The 18,437-nt window shown below is 41.5% G+C and overlaps 1 protein-coding gene across 3 annotated transcripts in view; it reads left to right on the top strand.

The window, feature by feature from the left end:
* The window catches only part of LOC126470206 (lipoamide acyltransferase component of branched-chain alpha-keto acid dehydrogenase complex, mitochondrial), a 101,838-nt gene that overhangs the window by 58,071 nt on the left and 25,330 nt on the right, over window positions 1-18,437 (top strand). The window contains exons 4-7 of one of the 3 annotated variants that reach the window (XM_050097877.1): window positions 4,495-4,649; window positions 4,723-4,905; window positions 4,997-5,383; window positions 17,858-17,929. In XM_050097877.1, coding sequence (XP_049953834.1) covers window positions 4,495-4,649; window positions 4,723-4,905; window positions 4,997-5,383; window positions 17,858-17,929 — 797 coding nt within the window. Of the gene's footprint in view, window positions 1-4,488; window positions 4,650-4,722; window positions 4,906-4,996; window positions 5,384-17,857; window positions 17,930-18,437 lie in introns of all 3 variants that reach the window. The other 2 variants (XM_050097876.1, XM_050097878.1) reach the window with 2 other exon arrangements.

Genomic DNA, 18,437 nt, shown 5'->3' with positions numbered 1-18,437 from the left:
CAAGAGTCGGGAAATGTGCAGTGTTTTTTGTCAATAGCTGGCTCTCCCAAAGCGCAAGCTTCCTTTCAAAGGCATTTACTTTTTCCAACATGGTCAGAAGTTAAATTATTTTCACCCTGCAAATTGACATTCAGGCTGTTGATGTGAGACGCAATGTCCACGAGAAATGCAAGGTCTGATATCCAACAAGGATCTTCCAACATAGGTTCACTTTTTCCCTTCTCATGTAAGAATGTTACTATGACCAAACGTAAATAAAAAAAATATTTTCAGCATTTTACCTCAACTGAGCCAGCGTACTTTGGTATAGTAAGGTATGTCGCCGTACTCCGCTCCTAATTCCTCCAAGAACCGCCGAAACTGGCGATACGTAAGCCCTTGTGTCTTTAGATAGTTTACAGTACTTACAACAATTTGCATGACATTTGCTAATGTTACTGATTTTGCACAAAGCACCTCTCAATGCAGAATGCAGTGAATTCCATACAATGTCTCGTCTGTGCGCCCTAGCTTTTTGCGCATCCGTGCTATGAGTCCTCTCTGATGGCCTTGCATTGATGGTGCTCCATCTGTGGTCACTGAGACTAACCGATTCCAGTACATACTGACACCATCAATCGCTTGCTCTACAGATTGGAGTAGTAGTCCCTTTCAAAGGTACTAAGTGCAAAACTTCCTCTGTTACACAAAGTGCGTTATCGACACCTCGTATGTACCAGTATATCACAACCTGGGCTGTATCTGTAAGATCTGTTGCTTCATCGAGCGCAACAGAGAAAGCAACAAAGTCTTTAGCCTTATTTATTAGCTGCCTGTCCACATCGCCAGCCATAGCACTGATACGTCTTGTCACTGTTTGTTTGGATAGACTGATTTCTTGAAACCTGCTAACGTTCGTGTCACAAACAAGTTCTGCAGCATCAATCAGACACCCTTTCACAAACTATCCTTCGGAAAAGAGTTTCCCAGATTGTGCAATTCTTAATGTGATTTTAAAACATTGTACAGCGTACAGTAAAATAGATATAAATGTAACACAAGAAACTAAGAGTTCAAGAAGTATCAGTTACTTTGATGTACAGTAAAATCGAGTTGATGTGTCTCATCCATTTTCTTAAGGACATTTAATTTTGCTTGCCGTTCTTCACTGTTGAGCACACTACACTCGTCTTTGTGATATGTATTGTAGTGTCTTTCAGTTGAAAACTTACGCTGGCCGCCTATTATTCGGTGGCACAGCAAACACTGTGAGTTTTCACCAACGGCTACAAAAAAGAATTGCAGTTCTCAGTCATTTTTAAACAACTGAGAACATAGATCTCCCATCCTTTGCTTTTTCACAGTACCTGCCATTTCTCAGTACTTCTCTGTTAAGGTTACGGTCACCAGGGGCAAATGAGACTGGGTATGTTGCACTCTTGCTGGTACCACATAAACAGGCAAGTGGAGCCCCTGCCATTCATTTAGGACACATCTCTAATAACAGATGTTGCTGTCGCACATGTGCAGCACTTCTGCACGTCTGCACACTGCAGCATTTGGCTGGCCCTGCATTAGGGTATAACTCTGATAGTTCCACAGGGAGCTGTAGGGGCAAATATTGTAAGGGAAGAGGGAGAGTGGAATATATCTCAACAACTTGGGATATATTCCACTCTCTCTCTTCCCTTACAATATTTGCCCTCTACAGCTCCCTACTTTCAGATGAAGAGAGGAAATGGTGGTGTGCCACATCCAACCAGGTAAATTGATGCCCTCCACTACCACCCTCCCACCTCCAAAAGTTTTAGCACAAATGCTAACAAAACATTTAAATTACTTATACTTGTTAAGTATCTCCTCTTCAGTTTGATTTATTTTAGACTGTTCAAGCATTGCTGAAACATAGTAAGTTATGGTTAAGAACAAATAATGTTTAAGTGTCATTCTCAGATAATTAATTGTATTCATCCAATCTTTAATCCACATGTGATGTTATATAGATTCCACCGTTAAGAACTACACTCATATCCATAAGTTGAAGATTCTGTGAGTGGCAGCATTGTGTCACAGTGATACGGGTATGAAGTGTACCAGAAAGCCAGCCATGGGCTGCAAGTATCTGCATGCTGTGTGATGTCTCTCCTCTGGGGCATACAGAAGTCAATACAAGTTGTAACACCCTCGAATGATGATACAGTATGCACAACTGTTCCTCTTATTGTGTGTCACACTGTCCAGCATGGCTTGCAGTAATGTCTCTTATTTCTAAGCTAACACTTCCTTTAGGTTTGCGGTGGTCGTGGTGGCAGTCTCAGGGATTATGTCCCTTGGCCTGGAGCATCCCATGCATGTTCAGTTGGATTTAAATCTGCAGAACAAACAGATCACACTAGAATCCTTATGTCCTCCTACTACAGATATGTCTCCACCAGGACAGTTCTGTCTCCTCTTGCATTACCATCCACCAGGTGAAACCCAGATCAATACGTACAGTGGAAAATTTCCATTTACTGTTGAAGGGTGCCATCTGTACAAACCCCATTGGACTCTCAGCCTTTTATCCACTGACTGAGGCTTGTCTCTAATCTCCAACAGGTCTTTCCATTTTTAATGCAATTCAGACATTTTTGACGTTTCATTCGGCTTCCTAGTGCCTTGAGTGCTGTGTTCCAAATGCACACCACAGAGTCAGCGTTGCTATATTCTGGAACTGTGCCCACATAGACTGTTGCAGGGCTGTTAAATAGTCTTGCACTGCTGTGCCATGTAGTACAAATGTTTCAGTGTTTTCCAGCCCGAACTTAGTTCGCACAGCGTTTCCATGACACAATTACATTTGCTTTTCCAGTTATGTACCACCCCTGTCGCCATTGCCACCACCACCACCACCACCACCACCACCACCACTACTACTTTGATCTTAGTACACTGATACTAATCAGATAGAGATACAGACTCTGACAGGGGGATATCTCACAATGGAAAAGCCCTTATAGTAACGGAGCTGGAATCAGAAGTAATAGACAAGTATGTGGAACAGTTTTTGAAATACCATCTGTTTCATGCATAAAAACTATAAACAGAGGAAACTGCTGTTGGATTTTTTCAATATTTGAACGGGATATTGCAGAAATTAAGTCGACAATAAATGTAGATGTTCAATCAATTGGGGGAAGTAGCACACTCACTCTAGGATATGGTTAACTTTTGGAATCAAGAAATTGAAATACTAGAGTGAAGAGTACATTTGGCCAGGAAGGGAATATTTATGGGACATTGTGATGTTTGGGAGAGACAGATATGATTAAGAAGATTCCTCTAACTTTACAACAGATTACCACACTTGCCTAATATTCAGTTCCCTTCAGTTCTCTCGAGAATAGGTTTCACTTGACCTGAAATGTGTGACATATTGACACCAGGTTCTGGTCCAGAGAACCATGTAATAGCAACTGACCATGTTATCCTCTGCCAATAGAATCATTCGGATGCGATATGGATGGGTATGGAGTCACACACTGCTCTCTTAGCCATTGTCAGCTTTCCAAACCATGGAGACACTACTTCTCTTTCAAGTAACTCTTCAGCTGGTATAATGAGGTTGAGTACAATCCCGTCTCAGTCATCCCACCAAGGAAACATCCCTGACAGTACCGAGAATTGAAACTAAGTCCTCTGCATAACACATCAGGCCCACTGACAGCTCAGGTGTGAGGCAGCCAGCTGTGTGACATACCTACTTCATTTCCCTACTCTTAACATTTTCTCTCTGCGTACCCTTTATCCTAACCCCTTTCCAATTATGTTCATGTTATTATGTCTCCAAAAGAATTATGGGCTCAAGAAAATGAAACTAATGCACATAATGTAATACTTCACAATCTTTTGGTGTTAATAATTATTGACACTGCTGTGTTTACTCCATCAATTATTTAACCAGGTGCAATGGTTTTCTGTGGTTTCCCAGTATTGCTAAATGTGAATATTAGAATAGATCTTCCTACATATCTATACCAGTTATATCTCCCTCCCCCGTATGACAGTCATACTAGTGCTAAATCTCTGATGGTTGCTGAAAGGAACAAGGAAAAAGTTTATTGAATCATTTTAGTTGTTTCCTTTTATTCATTCTTTCTTGGCTCTGTATACAACTTGTGCAATGAAATGTTTTGATGTATAAAATCTCTGCAGGGAACCAAGATTTACACTTAGATATCTACATTTTGGAGGCAGTTCTCTACCAGCAACATTATTAGACTGAGGTTCAAGGCCAATTCAGGATTTGATATGACATTACCAATTTTCCACTCTTCCAAAATTAGTATTCTGGTATTTTTGGCAGTTAAATTTAATTAAAAAAACACAAAATCACGATAAAACTGATATACACAGAAAAAGAGCCATAAATGTTTCCTAAAAGTATAATCTTTAGTAATTTTTGTCTTACTGCAGGATGTAAAACCTTTGAAACTCTTTCCATTTCTAAATTAATACTGTTTTGTCTTGCGAAAGAAACTGAAGTTAGTCCTGAGACAACACAGAGTATCCCACTGCAGAGTGCTAAAAAGCCTGAAGCAGAGACTGACTCATATGATGAGGTTACACAGAAAGTAATAGATAAAGTGCTAGCAACCCCAGCAGTTCGTAGATTTGCAAGAGAATACCAGGTAGGTCAAGTTTGCAGAGATGTGATGTTATAGACCTTTTGTGCATGTACTAAAAGTGAAATTATTTGTACAGGTTCCAATAGAATTAGTTTCTGGTACAGGTAAACATGGCAGAGTCTTAAAAGAGGACATCTTGGCTTATCACCAAAAATTACATCGAAAGCAACCTGAAGAAAGCAAAGAAATTTCTGGTGATAAACGAGTCCGCATAACTGGTATTCAAAAGGCCATGTTGAAGACTATGACAAAAGCAAATGTTAGTACAGTTTGTAATATGACTTTCTCAAATGTTCTGAGAATAAACTTAGTTTGTGTTACAAACTGAACACTTCCTTATATTTTTTCAGAATATTCCTCACTTTACTTACGCTGATGAAGTATCTGTTGCAAAACTTGTGGAACTACGTTCACAGATGAAAAGCATAAATGGTATAAGAATAACATATTTGCCATTCTTTGTCAAAGCGATATCAAAGTGTCTTTCAGAATACCAAATATTGAATTCATCCTTAGATGAAAACTTGGAACATATAGTTTATAAATCTCAGCACAACATTGGAATTGCTGTTGACAGTCCACAAGGACTTCAAGTTCCCAATATAAAAAATGTAGAAAAACTGAATGTTGTGGAAATAGCAAATGATATAAATAGACTTCAAAAATTGGGACTGGAAGGACGCTTACGACAGGAAGATCTTTCTGGAGGCACATTTACAATCTCTAATATTGGCTCAGTAAGTATCAAAATAAAAGAAAAAAAATGTGTTAGCTTTGTCATTTCTACATCTCTTGAATTGGTTAAATATGCATATGGTAAAATTAGTTAAGCTCTTAAGGTATACACATTAGAGCCCATGTTTACCAGATGTTTTTTCATGTTTTTGTGTGTACTACCACATCTAAAAATGTGAAGATGAACAAGTGCTTATAGCTCATAGGGATGCATTTTAGAGACTATGTTTAATAGACAGTTTTTCTTGTTTTGCTCCAAACTACCACCTCTGATAGTTTATTGATGGAATTCTGGTTCTGTGCAAGGTATGATGAATAAACATTTCAATCAAAGTCCAGCTTGCAAAGTATCAGAGTTCCATCAATAACAGAGTCTGAAATATACACACAGTAAACCAAACCAATGTAATGATTGGTGTGCAGTTCACTGATTTAATTACAACTGCCTCATACCATCCTTGGGCTGGCTTATTTGGAGGATTATGGCATAGTCTCATCAGAGGACACTTCTGATGACGAAATTCATCTTGGTACTGGAGCCACAGCAGTCGACAGTAACGTTGCGCCAGCTGTGTAGTTTCTATAGTAATTTTGGCTGGCACCATTACATGCCCACCCTTCCCCCTGTCCATCAACAGTGACTCCTGCAGGAGAATGAGTAGGTGGTTTGTGGTTCAGTGGTGCATCCACCATGGAGGGTGACACATTGAGATCCATGAGGTTGTCGTGGAAGGCTGAGATAGGACGAAGCTCAATGAAAGTTGCAGGAACACCAAGGGTCTGAGGAAGAGAAGCAGGTGGCCACTGATCAGGATGGTGGAGGTGAAGTTGATTTCAGTGGCACCACAGAAAGCCATGAGCAGATGCCACAGTATGCATCATAGATCTGTGGTGGTCAGAAACTGTGCCACAGATTTCTGACCATGACAGATCCAGGTTAGGTGGCATCCGATCTCTTTCACACACAGTGGGACATCCATCCATAAGGAAGAGGCCTCAATGATGACATTCCAGTGGTGGGTGGAGCATGTGAAAGAGGATTTAGTTGAGGGCAGCCATGAAACCACCACACCAGGCTGCAGCCTTCAATCAGGGTCGCTCTTATAAGTTGCCAGAAAACTGCAAGTCATGGAAGTTGAACGCCGTCCTGTTATTAGAAACAAAAGTACACTATCTGATCAGAAGTATCCGGGCAGCATGAGAGAAGGACTCACCAGTTTGAAGAAAAGCGAGAAGTATTTTGTTACCAGTAGAGAAGCAGTAACAGAATGGATCAGTCAGTTAAGATGAAAGACTTCAAATGTGGACCAATCTTTGAATCTTTGGATGTCACCTAAGTGACAAATCCATCAGGGACATTTCAACCCTTGCAAAGACGCCCAAGGTGTCTGTTGGTGATGTGACTGTGTAGTGTAAAAGTGAAGGAACACCCAGAACTAAACCAAGACCACATAGATGTCATGCTCTGATGGACTGGGACCGGGGAGGGGGGGGGGGGGGGGGGACATGAATGAACTCAGTGGAAGAAATTACTCGTGAGTTCCAAAGTGCTACCTGAATTTTGAGCAGATTCTCATAAACCACACACGTTTGTAATTAATGCTAAGTGTTGCTTGAGGTGATGTAAAGAGTGAGGCCACTGGATAGTGGATAATGAAATGAGCTGTTTGTAGTGATGAATTATGCAATGCCTTATGGCAATCCAGTGGAAGGGTTTGTATTTTGTGATTGCCTAGAGAATGTTACCTGCCATTGTGTGTAGTGCCAGCAGGGGGGGTTTATGAAGAAGGTGGAGTTATGGGATCTAGGTGTTTTTCATGGTTAGGATGTGATGCCCATGTTGTGCTTAAGAAAGCACTAAATGTAGAAGGATATGAACACATTTTACAGCATTGTGTCATGCAGATGGTCAAGGAGCAGTTTGGAGATGATTGCTTTTTATTAGCATTACAATGCGACCTGTCATAATTCAGCATCTGTTAGGTTACTGTTTGTGGACAATAATGTTCCTGAAATGGACTGGCCTGCCACAGTCCTGACCTGAAATCAATGCAACACCTTTTGAATGAGTTAGAACTTTGACTTCGCTCTAGTCCCCAACGTCTGACATTACTGTCTTCTCTGGTTTTGGCTCTTGAGGAATGAGCAGCCATTTGTCCACAGACATTCAGACACCTCATTGAATGTGTCCCCAGCAGAGTTCAAACCACCATAAAGGAGAAAGATGGACACACCCCATATTAATGTTCACCAATAGGTGTCCAGGTACTTTTGATCAGATAGTGTATGTGGAGTGCCTTCAAGGCTGAAGATCGTTTTCCAAGGCTACAGTAGTAGTGGCAGAAGTGATGTGGCACATGCAGACATGAAAGGAAGTGAGAAAATGAGTCAGTCACAACCAGCCAGATAGAGCCCAAAAATGGGCCAGCAAAATCTAGGTGGGTATACTCCCATGGCTTCACAGTGTCGGGCCAAGGAGGGAAATGCTAGTGATGTGCAGCTTGATGGGCCTGACAAGTGGAACATCAATGGACAATGTCATAATCAATATTGGCCCAGAACATGTTCTATCTCACAAAATTTTTCATCTAGGATGTGCCACAACAGTGAACAGTTGCAAGAAGTGCAGCACTTGTGTTCAAAGAGAGGGAAAATTAGGATTCGGCAGTGGACCTTGTCAAATAGCCACAACAGAACCCCTTGGTTTACGTGTCATTGATTTCACCGTGCTAGTAGGGCAAAAATCAGACCCGAGAGGTGTCTGGCAACCCATGTTACACAAACTGAGTGAGGTGGGGGCAATAGGCATTAACACATCTTCACAGTGCGTCTATCCACTTCTATATTGAGGTTGCGCTTTAGAGCAAAAGGCTTCAGACACGCTTCCTAGAAGTGCAGTGCAGCTGCCGCCTTAAGTGTGATGTGAGGTTCAAAATCAGTTGCCCTCCCTGTTCCAGGCCCTCCCTATTCCAGGTGAGAAGATTTGAGCATATCTATCACATAGTGTCTTTTAGGATGGTGCAAAGCCTTTCAGGTTGCATAGTGTGTTCTGTTTCATGGACTGTAAATCCAAAAAGATGGAAAGCATCTACTACAAAAACATTGTCCACATTGGGGTCAGATACCACAAGAAAATTTACTAGATGAATGACTTGGCTGTGTGTGAGTAAATCTGAAACCTTCATTGCAAGGACATATGATAATGCCCATAGGTCCAAAGGTTTGTGCCCCAGTTGCCTGCAAAGATGGCAACCCTAAACGTAAGAAAGTGGGTTGGTCTAGTAAGGATGCGAAAATACTAGTGTATGGGAGCAAACTCACAGTGTGTTCATTTATGTGTGTATCTAAGTAGATTTTCTGGTCTGTGTTTGAGAAGTTTGCGCTTCTGAAGATTTATCATGCACTTAACTCACTTCAACAGATTGAGGTGTATGTTTTGTGGAATTGCTAAAGCCTATTTCTTGCAAGTGTCCCATTTTGCCACACTTGTGTCATGTTACACACTGATGGGGGCATGCACTCTTTGCATGATGAAGGAACCAATCTTTGCAGCCAGGCAATGACACTGCCACTAATGTGGCCCATCACTGCTGGTGAGGTTGTTTACAGGGTTGTCCAGGCTCAGAGCAGATGAGAACCCTACATCTCGTATGACTGGTGCCAGAGAGGCAATTGTTATTGTAAACTAACTGTGTGCTGCATCGGCAGTTTTATAGGCTTGAGCTATTTGTATTACTTGTGTCAGAGGAGGATCTGACTTCCTAAATACATCGTTCCTCACTTCCATGTTGTAGGTGAGGTGCACCACGATGTCCCTCGTTAGAGAATCAGTGTAGTCCTGCCAACACAACGTTCAAAATTATAATTCCTGTTTAATCCCTGTAGGTTGACAGGCCCAGTCTGCATGTTTGATTGGAACACTTTTTTCATTGCCAAAATTCTAACTTGGCTGCAGTAACATGTTTTTTCACCTAAAAATATTCTTTTAAAAATCAGATATTCCAGGCATCTCATGTTTGCTGGGTTTGTGATTCTCGTTTCATGGTACAGTTTGGGATTTCCTGAGAAGAAAGTAGCCTTTTGTCTTTCTGTGTCCCCATCAGGGGGCTCACGACTTTCGTGAGTATGTGCGTGCCGAGCATCGGTCCACAATCTATTGCAGCACCTACTTCGTGTCCTGTGCTGCAATTCCTCATCACTGACTGCTCTTCTTTCTCTTACTATCTTTTTCAAGATGGCAGCCTTTGATGTCAATGTGACTACTCACTCACTATGTACACTTTTATATGCACTTCAGAGCCAATGCAGTAGCCAATATGAAGTGGTGGGGTTGCTATATACCCCTTCAATTGAGCCCCCTGACAACACTGTAGCTGCCTTAGCTGCTGGCTCCCAACTCATGCCAACGTGTAGACGCCTATTTTATGGCGCTTAAGAACTCCCAACAGTGGATGTGCCAGATGGTGTTTTCTGCAGCTGGGGGTGCCCATGGGGAGAGCCCTTGATTGCAGGACAGACATTTTGCACATGAAACATATCAGATTACACAATACAATGGCCATTCTGATCAGGCCATCTCATCAAATAACTCTAGACATTTCAGTGCGAACACTTATAACCCCACTGCTCTCCCTGCCATGACTATCCCCTAGGAAGAGGGACAGTACTTGAATTGATGGGGATACTTTTACTGTGACAAAGCAGCTATTTTTTGTGGAACAAAAGAAGATAAACTCAGAGAAGTTGAGTCTTTGGGGAAAATGTGCAATGGATTGTTATTGATTAAAGCTTCCTCTGTGGCACAATCTGCAGTTCCTCAAGCATGTGATCATCAAGGTAATGTACCAGTCACCATTGGCTCAGACAAAATTTTGAATATGCTCCAAGGAATCATCTGCCACAGAGACTGTATGCATTAAAAAGACAAGGAGCTACAGGCTAACCTCGATCAGCGAGATGTTCGTTTTATCCAACATATCCAAAAAGGCCCCATGGATAATCAAAGAGGTACAGGCACCTTTGTCTTTGAAGGGAATGTTCTCCTGGAAAAAGTTAGTCATGGTGTACAAGTGTGACATGAAAGCATACATTGCACCACCCATGAGGTGCTTTCAATGCTTACTCTTTGATCATATGTCATCTCACTTCGTGGCAGAACCAAAATGTGGCAACTGCGGATGACCACTCCACGAAGGTAGTCATTGTGAACAACCACCTTTGTGTGTCAGTTGCATGGAACACCATCCTCCACAATCACCAGTTTTCCGTCTTCAAGAAAGAAAAGAAAATAGAGGAATATAAATCTTTTGACCACATCTATGAGGCATGTAAAAATGTGAATGCCTACATCCTGTTGATGTGACATCCAATTATGTGAAAGACCCTCTCGGGACCCATCTCCTCGGAAACCCACAGACCAATGATCCAATGCTACCTGATGGCTGAAGGAACTGTGCATGACCTGTGGATCCCAGGACTGCCTGCTCTTCATTTGTCCTCACACTCGTCACAGATAGGCCCTTGCAAGAATCCCAGCCACTGAGGGCTGCAGAGGAGGAGGAGGAGGAGGAGGAGGAAGAGAAAAAGAATAATATGGACAATGTTATTCTGATGGCCCTGGAAGTGGCAGATTCCTCTCACCATCAGATTCTGAACCATTGCTCATTGACATGGTTCCAGTGCCATTGGTGACAGGCAATGATGCTGGGGTATGACCAGTCCCCTTGGCCCCTTGCCATTTAACCTGGACACTCAGTGGAACTGTAATGAATAGTATCATCACCTCTGTAACTACAATGCCTCATTTCCACCTTTTCAGCAATTTGCATTGCAGTACAAGGAATACACTTCTCTGATGACCATGCCACAATGCCTTCTCTGTGGTTATCATGCATTCTTTGGGAACTGTGCTAGCCCTGAGAGGGCATCTGGAGAGGATTTTACACTGGTTTGCACAGGTGTGGTCAGTGACTGGGTTAGCCTTTGTATGAGGTTGGAAGGAATAGCAGAGCAAGTGCAACGACCTCAGCGATCACCATCTGCAATGTTTATGGACCTCTAGGCAGGCTGCTTACTTACCTTGAGTTGACCACTTTAATCCAACAACTTTCCACCCCTTTTCTCCTACTTTAAGATTTCAGTGTGCATCATGCCCCTGTGGAGGAGCACCACTTCATCTGGTAGGGGTCTTCTGTTTGATCAGCATCTTACAGACCTTGATCTGTCTCTCCTCTGCAATGGTACTCCTACCACTCAAGTGCTGCCCATGGTACCTTTTCAGCTATCTATCTAACAATGCCTTTCCCAAGCCTCATGGCTTCACTGCATTGGTCTCTACTTGAAAATTTTTGTGACAATGACTGCTTTCCAGTGATCCTCACACTTCCTTGCCATCACCAGATAGAACAAGTGCCACATTCCATGCTTTGAAAAGCCAGCTGACAGGTGTATGCCTCTACTGTTACCTTGCTGCCTCTCTGTCAGATTTTACTGACGAGGTTCTGCAAGGCATGTCTGATGCGATCACCTGTGCCGCTGGAACTGCTATTCCCTTTTCTATAGCCCCCCACCATTGTCGGCCTGTGCCAAGGTGGACCAGAGATGCAGTAGCCGTTCACGATCAGCAAAGAGCCCACATTTCAAATGACTTCCACCACGGACCAATTTTATCACTTTGAAGGTACTTCATCCTTAGGCTCGTCATCTAATTGTAAACACATTAAGAAGGAATACTGGGAGTGCTACATCTCCTCTGCGGGAACATATGCCTCTTCATCCTAGTTGTGGATCAAACACCATAGTCTTCCTGGATGCTGAAGGTCCACAATTGTACCACATCTCTTCCTTGACAACAGTCTCTGTACTGATGTGTAGGCAACCCACTTTGCAATGGTGCCATCTTCTTGTGTGGGAGTCTTCTGTAAATGAAAAATTGAAAACATTCAACACTTGATGTGCGGAATTATATAATGAACTATTTACTGAGTGGGAAGTGCTTCACTCTGGGCACTCAATTGTATTTGGCTCGACTGTGTCTACCCTTTGCAGTGGTGAGATAGTATTATCGTTCTAATGCTTAAGCTGGACAACAACCCAACATCCATCAACAGTTACCAGCTGATTAGCCTGACAAACATGCTCTGCAAACTACGTGAAAGCATGGTAGTCGATTGATTGTGCTGTGTTCTTGATTCTCGGGATCCTTTGTCACTCTATTGGTGTGATTTTCCGGATGGACAAACCACAACTGACCGTCTGATTAGGTTGGAAATAGCAGTCTGACAGGCCTTTTCTAAATGCCCACACCTGATGGCAGTCTTTTCTGACCCCTATAAGGCGTACGACACCGCATGACACCATCGCATTTTACTTATCCACCATGACTGGAGCATTGGTGGCTCCCTACCATTTTTATTCATCAGTTTTTATTCCAACAGATGTTCAGGTTAGAGTTGATACTTCACTGAGCTCCCAACAGGTCTAAGAGAATGGTATTCCGCGGGGCTCGATACGGAGTTTCACACACTTCCTCATTGCCATCACTATGCAGGTGACCTCTTGTCAGGCCAATGGTTGGCCCCACACTGTATGTCAATGACATTTGCATTTTGTACAGCTTCACTGTGTGGTCTTGACTGAAGGCCAGCCTTAATTCACCGTCCAACGGGCCTCTGATTGGAGCTTTTCCCATGGTTTCCAGTTTTATTCTGCAAAAATGGAGGTCGTGTATATTGGTTGTTGTACCAAAGTCCATCCTGACCCATAACTCTATTTGCATACACAGTGCGTGGACATGACTCCCTTAACAATGTTTTAATATGTAATGGCTCAGTGAATGGTCACCAGGTCATTCACTGATGTTACTTTTGTCACCCTGTGATATCTACTATTCATGACCTTCCCTCTGAACTTAATCATACTATCTGCGTGGTTTGTCTTCCTCTGGTGCCCTAGTCTCATGGATATCACAGGGAATGAAGGAACAATTACTCACCCCCACTGACATTCCCATGTATGGATTTGCAGGTGCAACTGAAGCCTCTACTTACTTGCACTAATGCCCCCTTTAATAAACTCTGCGTAATCAAGGAGGCTATTGCTGCATGGCACTCTTCCTTCCATTTCTCCTTTAAGGAATCCACTGTTGAATGTCACTTCCAGATTGGTCATACCAGAGTGACTTACTATTTTACATAACAAGCCACCCCCCTCCATCACCCCCCACTTCGTGCTTATGGAGCCTTACTTACAGTTGCTCATATCGTGTTGAAATGCCCCCTCATTCTTGTCTTCCAAATTCTTTGTCCCTCTTGTTGGCAGATGACTCTCAGAAAATTCAACTTGTACTCCATTTTCTCTGTGACAGTGGTTTTTATTGTCAGATATTATGTTTTAAACAACCTTTGAGGTGGAGACAGGGTGTTTGGGGTTGGGATTGGGAGAATCCCTTGCCAATGTTGTGTCAGGGAGACCTTTGATGCTGCCTAATTTCCCTGCTGCTTCTGTCATCCCTACTTTCGTCTGTTGTAATTGCTTTTAGGCAGTTTGCCTCTTTTTCCACCACACCCTGTTTTCCATTTTAGGACTAGCACTCTTCTGATTAGTGGGTGCTGTCATCCTCTTTAATCCTTTGTCTATGATGGACTGGGGGTTGGACAGTTGTGGGAGAGCCTGCCACCTTCGCATGCAGAGCCCCAGGGCACGCCCATGTGAGGCCTTAACAATTTCTTCCATCTCGTTTTATTATTAATGGTCCAACCAATGTCCATTATATTTTTAGCCTTTCCCCTTTTACTTTTCTGGATCTCCTGACTAGAGGGCATTCTTTACTCTGTAGCTGCCTTCGCCCTTAATCAGGTTGGCAGGGGTCAGGTATGGGTGGAGTTTCTCTCGCCTTGGGTGAGCCCTGAAAGACCACTTGTCTGCTCTATCCTATGATCAATCCAATCCAATCAGTATGTGAGGAGGTACCCAAAAGAACTCGTACACATTTTTTGGTGGGCAGAGCTTTTATTGTACTGTGGTTTGCTGCTAGGAATGCATAGAGCAAACATTCCAGAGTCAGTTATTCGAGTGCCATTACAGGAGGAGGTCAGGACTAGTTTCAGGAGAGTTTACAGTGACAACTGTTTTGTGTGATTGTCATTTTTGCAGAGGCTGATTTTTGTGAAGAGCGTGTGGCAGTGAAATTGTGCTTTTTGCTTGGAAAAAGTGGAACAGAAATTCTTGAAATGTTAAAAAGGCATACAAGGACGATGCTGTGGGAAAACTCATATGTTTGATTTTTTCCCGTTTCAAAAATGTTGAAATGTCAATTAATGACAAACCTCATTCTGGTTGTCCTTCCATGGGCTGAACACATGAAAGCAATGAAAACATTCGTGCAGTCATCAATGAAGATTGACAGCAGACCATTGAAAAAATTGTGGAACTATCAGAAGTGACTTGGAGTTCAGTGTAGCGGATTGTGACAGAAGATTTGGCAATGAAAAAGGTGGCTGCTAAATGCTGAACAAAAACAGGGCCACATGGAAGCATGCTGTGCTTTGAAAGAAGAGTCCCAGAATGATCCAAACTTCCTTTCAAAAATTCTCACAGGTGATGAAACATAGTGCTATCCTTAATATCCTGAATCAGAGCAACAATCACACCAGTGGAAGACTTCAAGTTTGCCTTGCCCCAAGAAAGCTCATCGGGTACAATCAAACATTAAGACAATGCTGATTTATTTTTACAATGAGAGAAGAGTTGTCTATTCAGAGTTTGTTCTACAGTGTCACATAGTTAACCAGGCTTTATATTTGAAAATTTTGAAAAGATGGTGCAACAGTGTGTGGTAGAAGCATCCTGATTTGTGGCAGTTGGGTGATTGGTTTTTCCATCATGACAATGCCCCTGCTCACAAATTATGGTCTGCATTACAGTTCTTGACCAAAAATGGTATGACCCCAGTTCTTCACACCCCCCTCCATTCCACATAGTCACCCGACATTGCCCAGTGTTGTGTTTTTTTTTTTTTCCTAGAGTGAAAAGAGACACAAAAGGAAAGTGTTTGCTGATGTTGCTCAGGTGAAGAAAAAAGATGGAGGGGCTGTCAAGCATCACAGAAGATTAATTTAAACAATGTTTTGAAAAATGGAATAAAAGATTAGACAAGTGTATTAGTGCAAGTGGCCACTAGTTTGAACAGGATTTAAGGTTTGTGCTTAAAATGTGAATAAATAAGTTTAAAAAAGAAAAAGGTTTCTTTCAGGTACCCCCTCGTACTTCTACTTTTCCATAGATTTCTTTTTCAGTTCTAGCATCAGTATTGCATTCAATGCCCATGTTTGTCTATCCTACATATCTTTCTCATTGAAGCACATTCCTGGTGGATGTCAATATCTTCAGATGACTGAACCCTTGACTGAGGGACTGATTATGTTCTCTTACTCCTTTACCTCCAATCAACCAACAAAACCATCTTTACATGTCAGAAATTTTACAAGCCATCAAATGCAACTACAGTTGTCAGCAGTATGTGTCCCATTCTCACTTCAGTCATTAAATGGTGGAAAAGCTGTAAACATAGGCATTACGGAAGAGTCTCCTGCTACATTTGGCAATGTTGTCACTGCCTATAACGATGTTGCCATTAGCTCTTGATAACCCCACATGGTTAGCATTAATAGTTGTTATACTTCCTCATGGTTGAAAATGCAACTCTCCAAATCACTAAAATGTTCAGAGTGTGATTTCTACATGTCACAGTTCCAGTGTCATCGCTGCTTTTTTAAAGGTGAGTTACACACAGAACAGAAAACTCGTCCTGATTTATTTGACACTTTGAGATCTGTTATGAAACAACTCCTGAGTAATATGAGACATGTTAACTAAGCATTCCAATCACTGCCCAGTACTCACAGTATCAGAGTTCTGTCAGCAACAAACAGCCAGAAATGTAAACACCGTAAACCAAACTAATAGACCAATCAACACACACTTCACTGATCAAATTGCAACTGCCTCAGCTTGACCCTGGGCTGGCTTATATGCAGGATCATGGCATGAACTCATCAGAGGGCACTCCTGATGACAAACACCATTTAGGTAGTGGTGCCAATGTAGTTGACAGTAATTTTGTGCCAGCTACGTGATTTACACAGTGAAATTGGGTGGAACTACTAAACATTGTGTTGAGGAGAGAAAAGTTCAAAAGCTGAAGGTGCTGAGATAATTTCCACGTGCTTAGGCTGAAAGTGTTTTCAAGATAGTGCAGCCTTCTGTGCTTGCCATCTCCTGTGCTGCAGTTATTAACAAACCTAACAAGTGATTAACATGCTTGGCATAAATACGCAGGCTTGCAATAGCTTCTGCATGCAGACAACTCTTTTTCTATGCCTCTATCTACTTGACCAACAATACTGAGCATATGAATAACATTTAATTTCTTCTCAGAAAAAATGTGTGTTAGCTTTGATGGCACTAAATACATTTGTATGCCTGATCAGAAGTATCTGTGGTCCTGTTGGTTACATTTTTGTAGCACCTTTCTCTGATCCTGCCTTGAACTATGGCTCTTTGGTTAGTAGACCAGCCAGCCTCCACAACCTAATGAACATATAAATGGTGCAAAATATTGGTGTTGCAATAGCAATGTGCATATGTGGAACAAGCTCTAAAACTATCAACTGCTGTAGAGCTCAAGAACCATCACTTTTGATTTGGAAGCAATTGTCAAGTGCCCCACAGGAATTTAGAAACAAATACTATGAACCATTACAAGCTGCTGTTTGTCTTCAGCAATTGTAGGACGAGCTACAGGAATTTTAGATTAAGTGTTTGTTCTTAACAGTAATCTACTTGCATAAATTGGAATAAACATCCTCTATTGCATTGCTTGCAATAGGCAAGGTTTCTAGTTCGATCCCTGGTCTGGCACACAGTTTTAACCTGCCAGTAAATCTTTCATATACAGAGGTGCAATAAAAGTAGCACTCTGTTTTTCTTTAGTAAACTGGGGTCCCAGAGCTGTTTTCGTTAAGTACAACAAATATGAAGAGATTCAACTCAGATTAAATTAGATACGTTTCATAGACCTATAGTGAAGAGATCCTTGCAGACTTGAAACATGTCAGAAAAACATAAATACATAATATATTTACAAAATAACTAATATGCCTTCCACACATCCTAAGTCGTGTGGTCCTCGATGATGTGGAAAAAGTAGAAGTAATTATCCTTTTTTTCAGTTACTCATTAACAGTGTTGCTTTTTGTTTTATATGTGTACACACATAATCATATGTGCCTCAATGACAAATTATGGTACCTTCAGAGTGGATGCACTCTTCATTTGAACCCTTGCAGGAATCCAGTGACGCTTCGAGCATTGAGGATAATAGACAGGGGATTCTAATGAAGTAAATATATGCTATCAATGTATTTTGAGTATTTAGTATACATTTTTACAATATTTTATTTGTGTTTTTTTTCCAGATTGGTGGTATGTTTGCAACTCCAATTATTCTCCCTCCTGAGGTTGCAATTGTAGCAATTGGAAAAATACAGGTAAAATTTTAGTGCACTTCACTTTCATTTATTAATTCAGTACTCATAATTTCATATAGTACAATTTGCAGTTCCTAATTTACATATATGTGGAGGAAAATATGCCATTATTCTCTTTTATATGTTGAAACTCTCTGCATACATAACAACTAAATTTTAGAAGCTATTCATTCAATACTAGCTCTGCCAGTAGGTACATGTTTTTGCTGTTTTCCATTGTAATTTTATTTATTACTACAAATGAAGTGATGTAGCCTGGTATCTACCACATATATTCAAAGTAATTCATGTTTTGTGCAAATAATGCTTAGAGAACTGAATAATATGCATATGAACATTCTGCTATGTGTCAGTACAAATGTTACTCATGACTGTGTAGAGGAGTGCTCATAACTGAAACACAGTTTCGTACACTGACAACTTCTAATATATCATAGACAGAAAATTATAAGACCTTGTTCGCTACCAAATGAGCTAACTCCCCCAATCAGCCCATCTTGTCACATCT

The sequence above is a fragment of the Schistocerca serialis genome, chromosome 3, assembly GCF_023864345.2.
Source record: "Schistocerca serialis cubense isolate TAMUIC-IGC-003099 chromosome 3, iqSchSeri2.2, whole genome shotgun sequence".
Taxonomy (NCBI): Eukaryota; Metazoa; Arthropoda; class Insecta; order Orthoptera; family Acrididae; genus Schistocerca; species Schistocerca serialis.
Note: the sequence above shows the minus strand (reverse complement) of the source record. Positions and strands in the feature narration are given on the sequence as shown.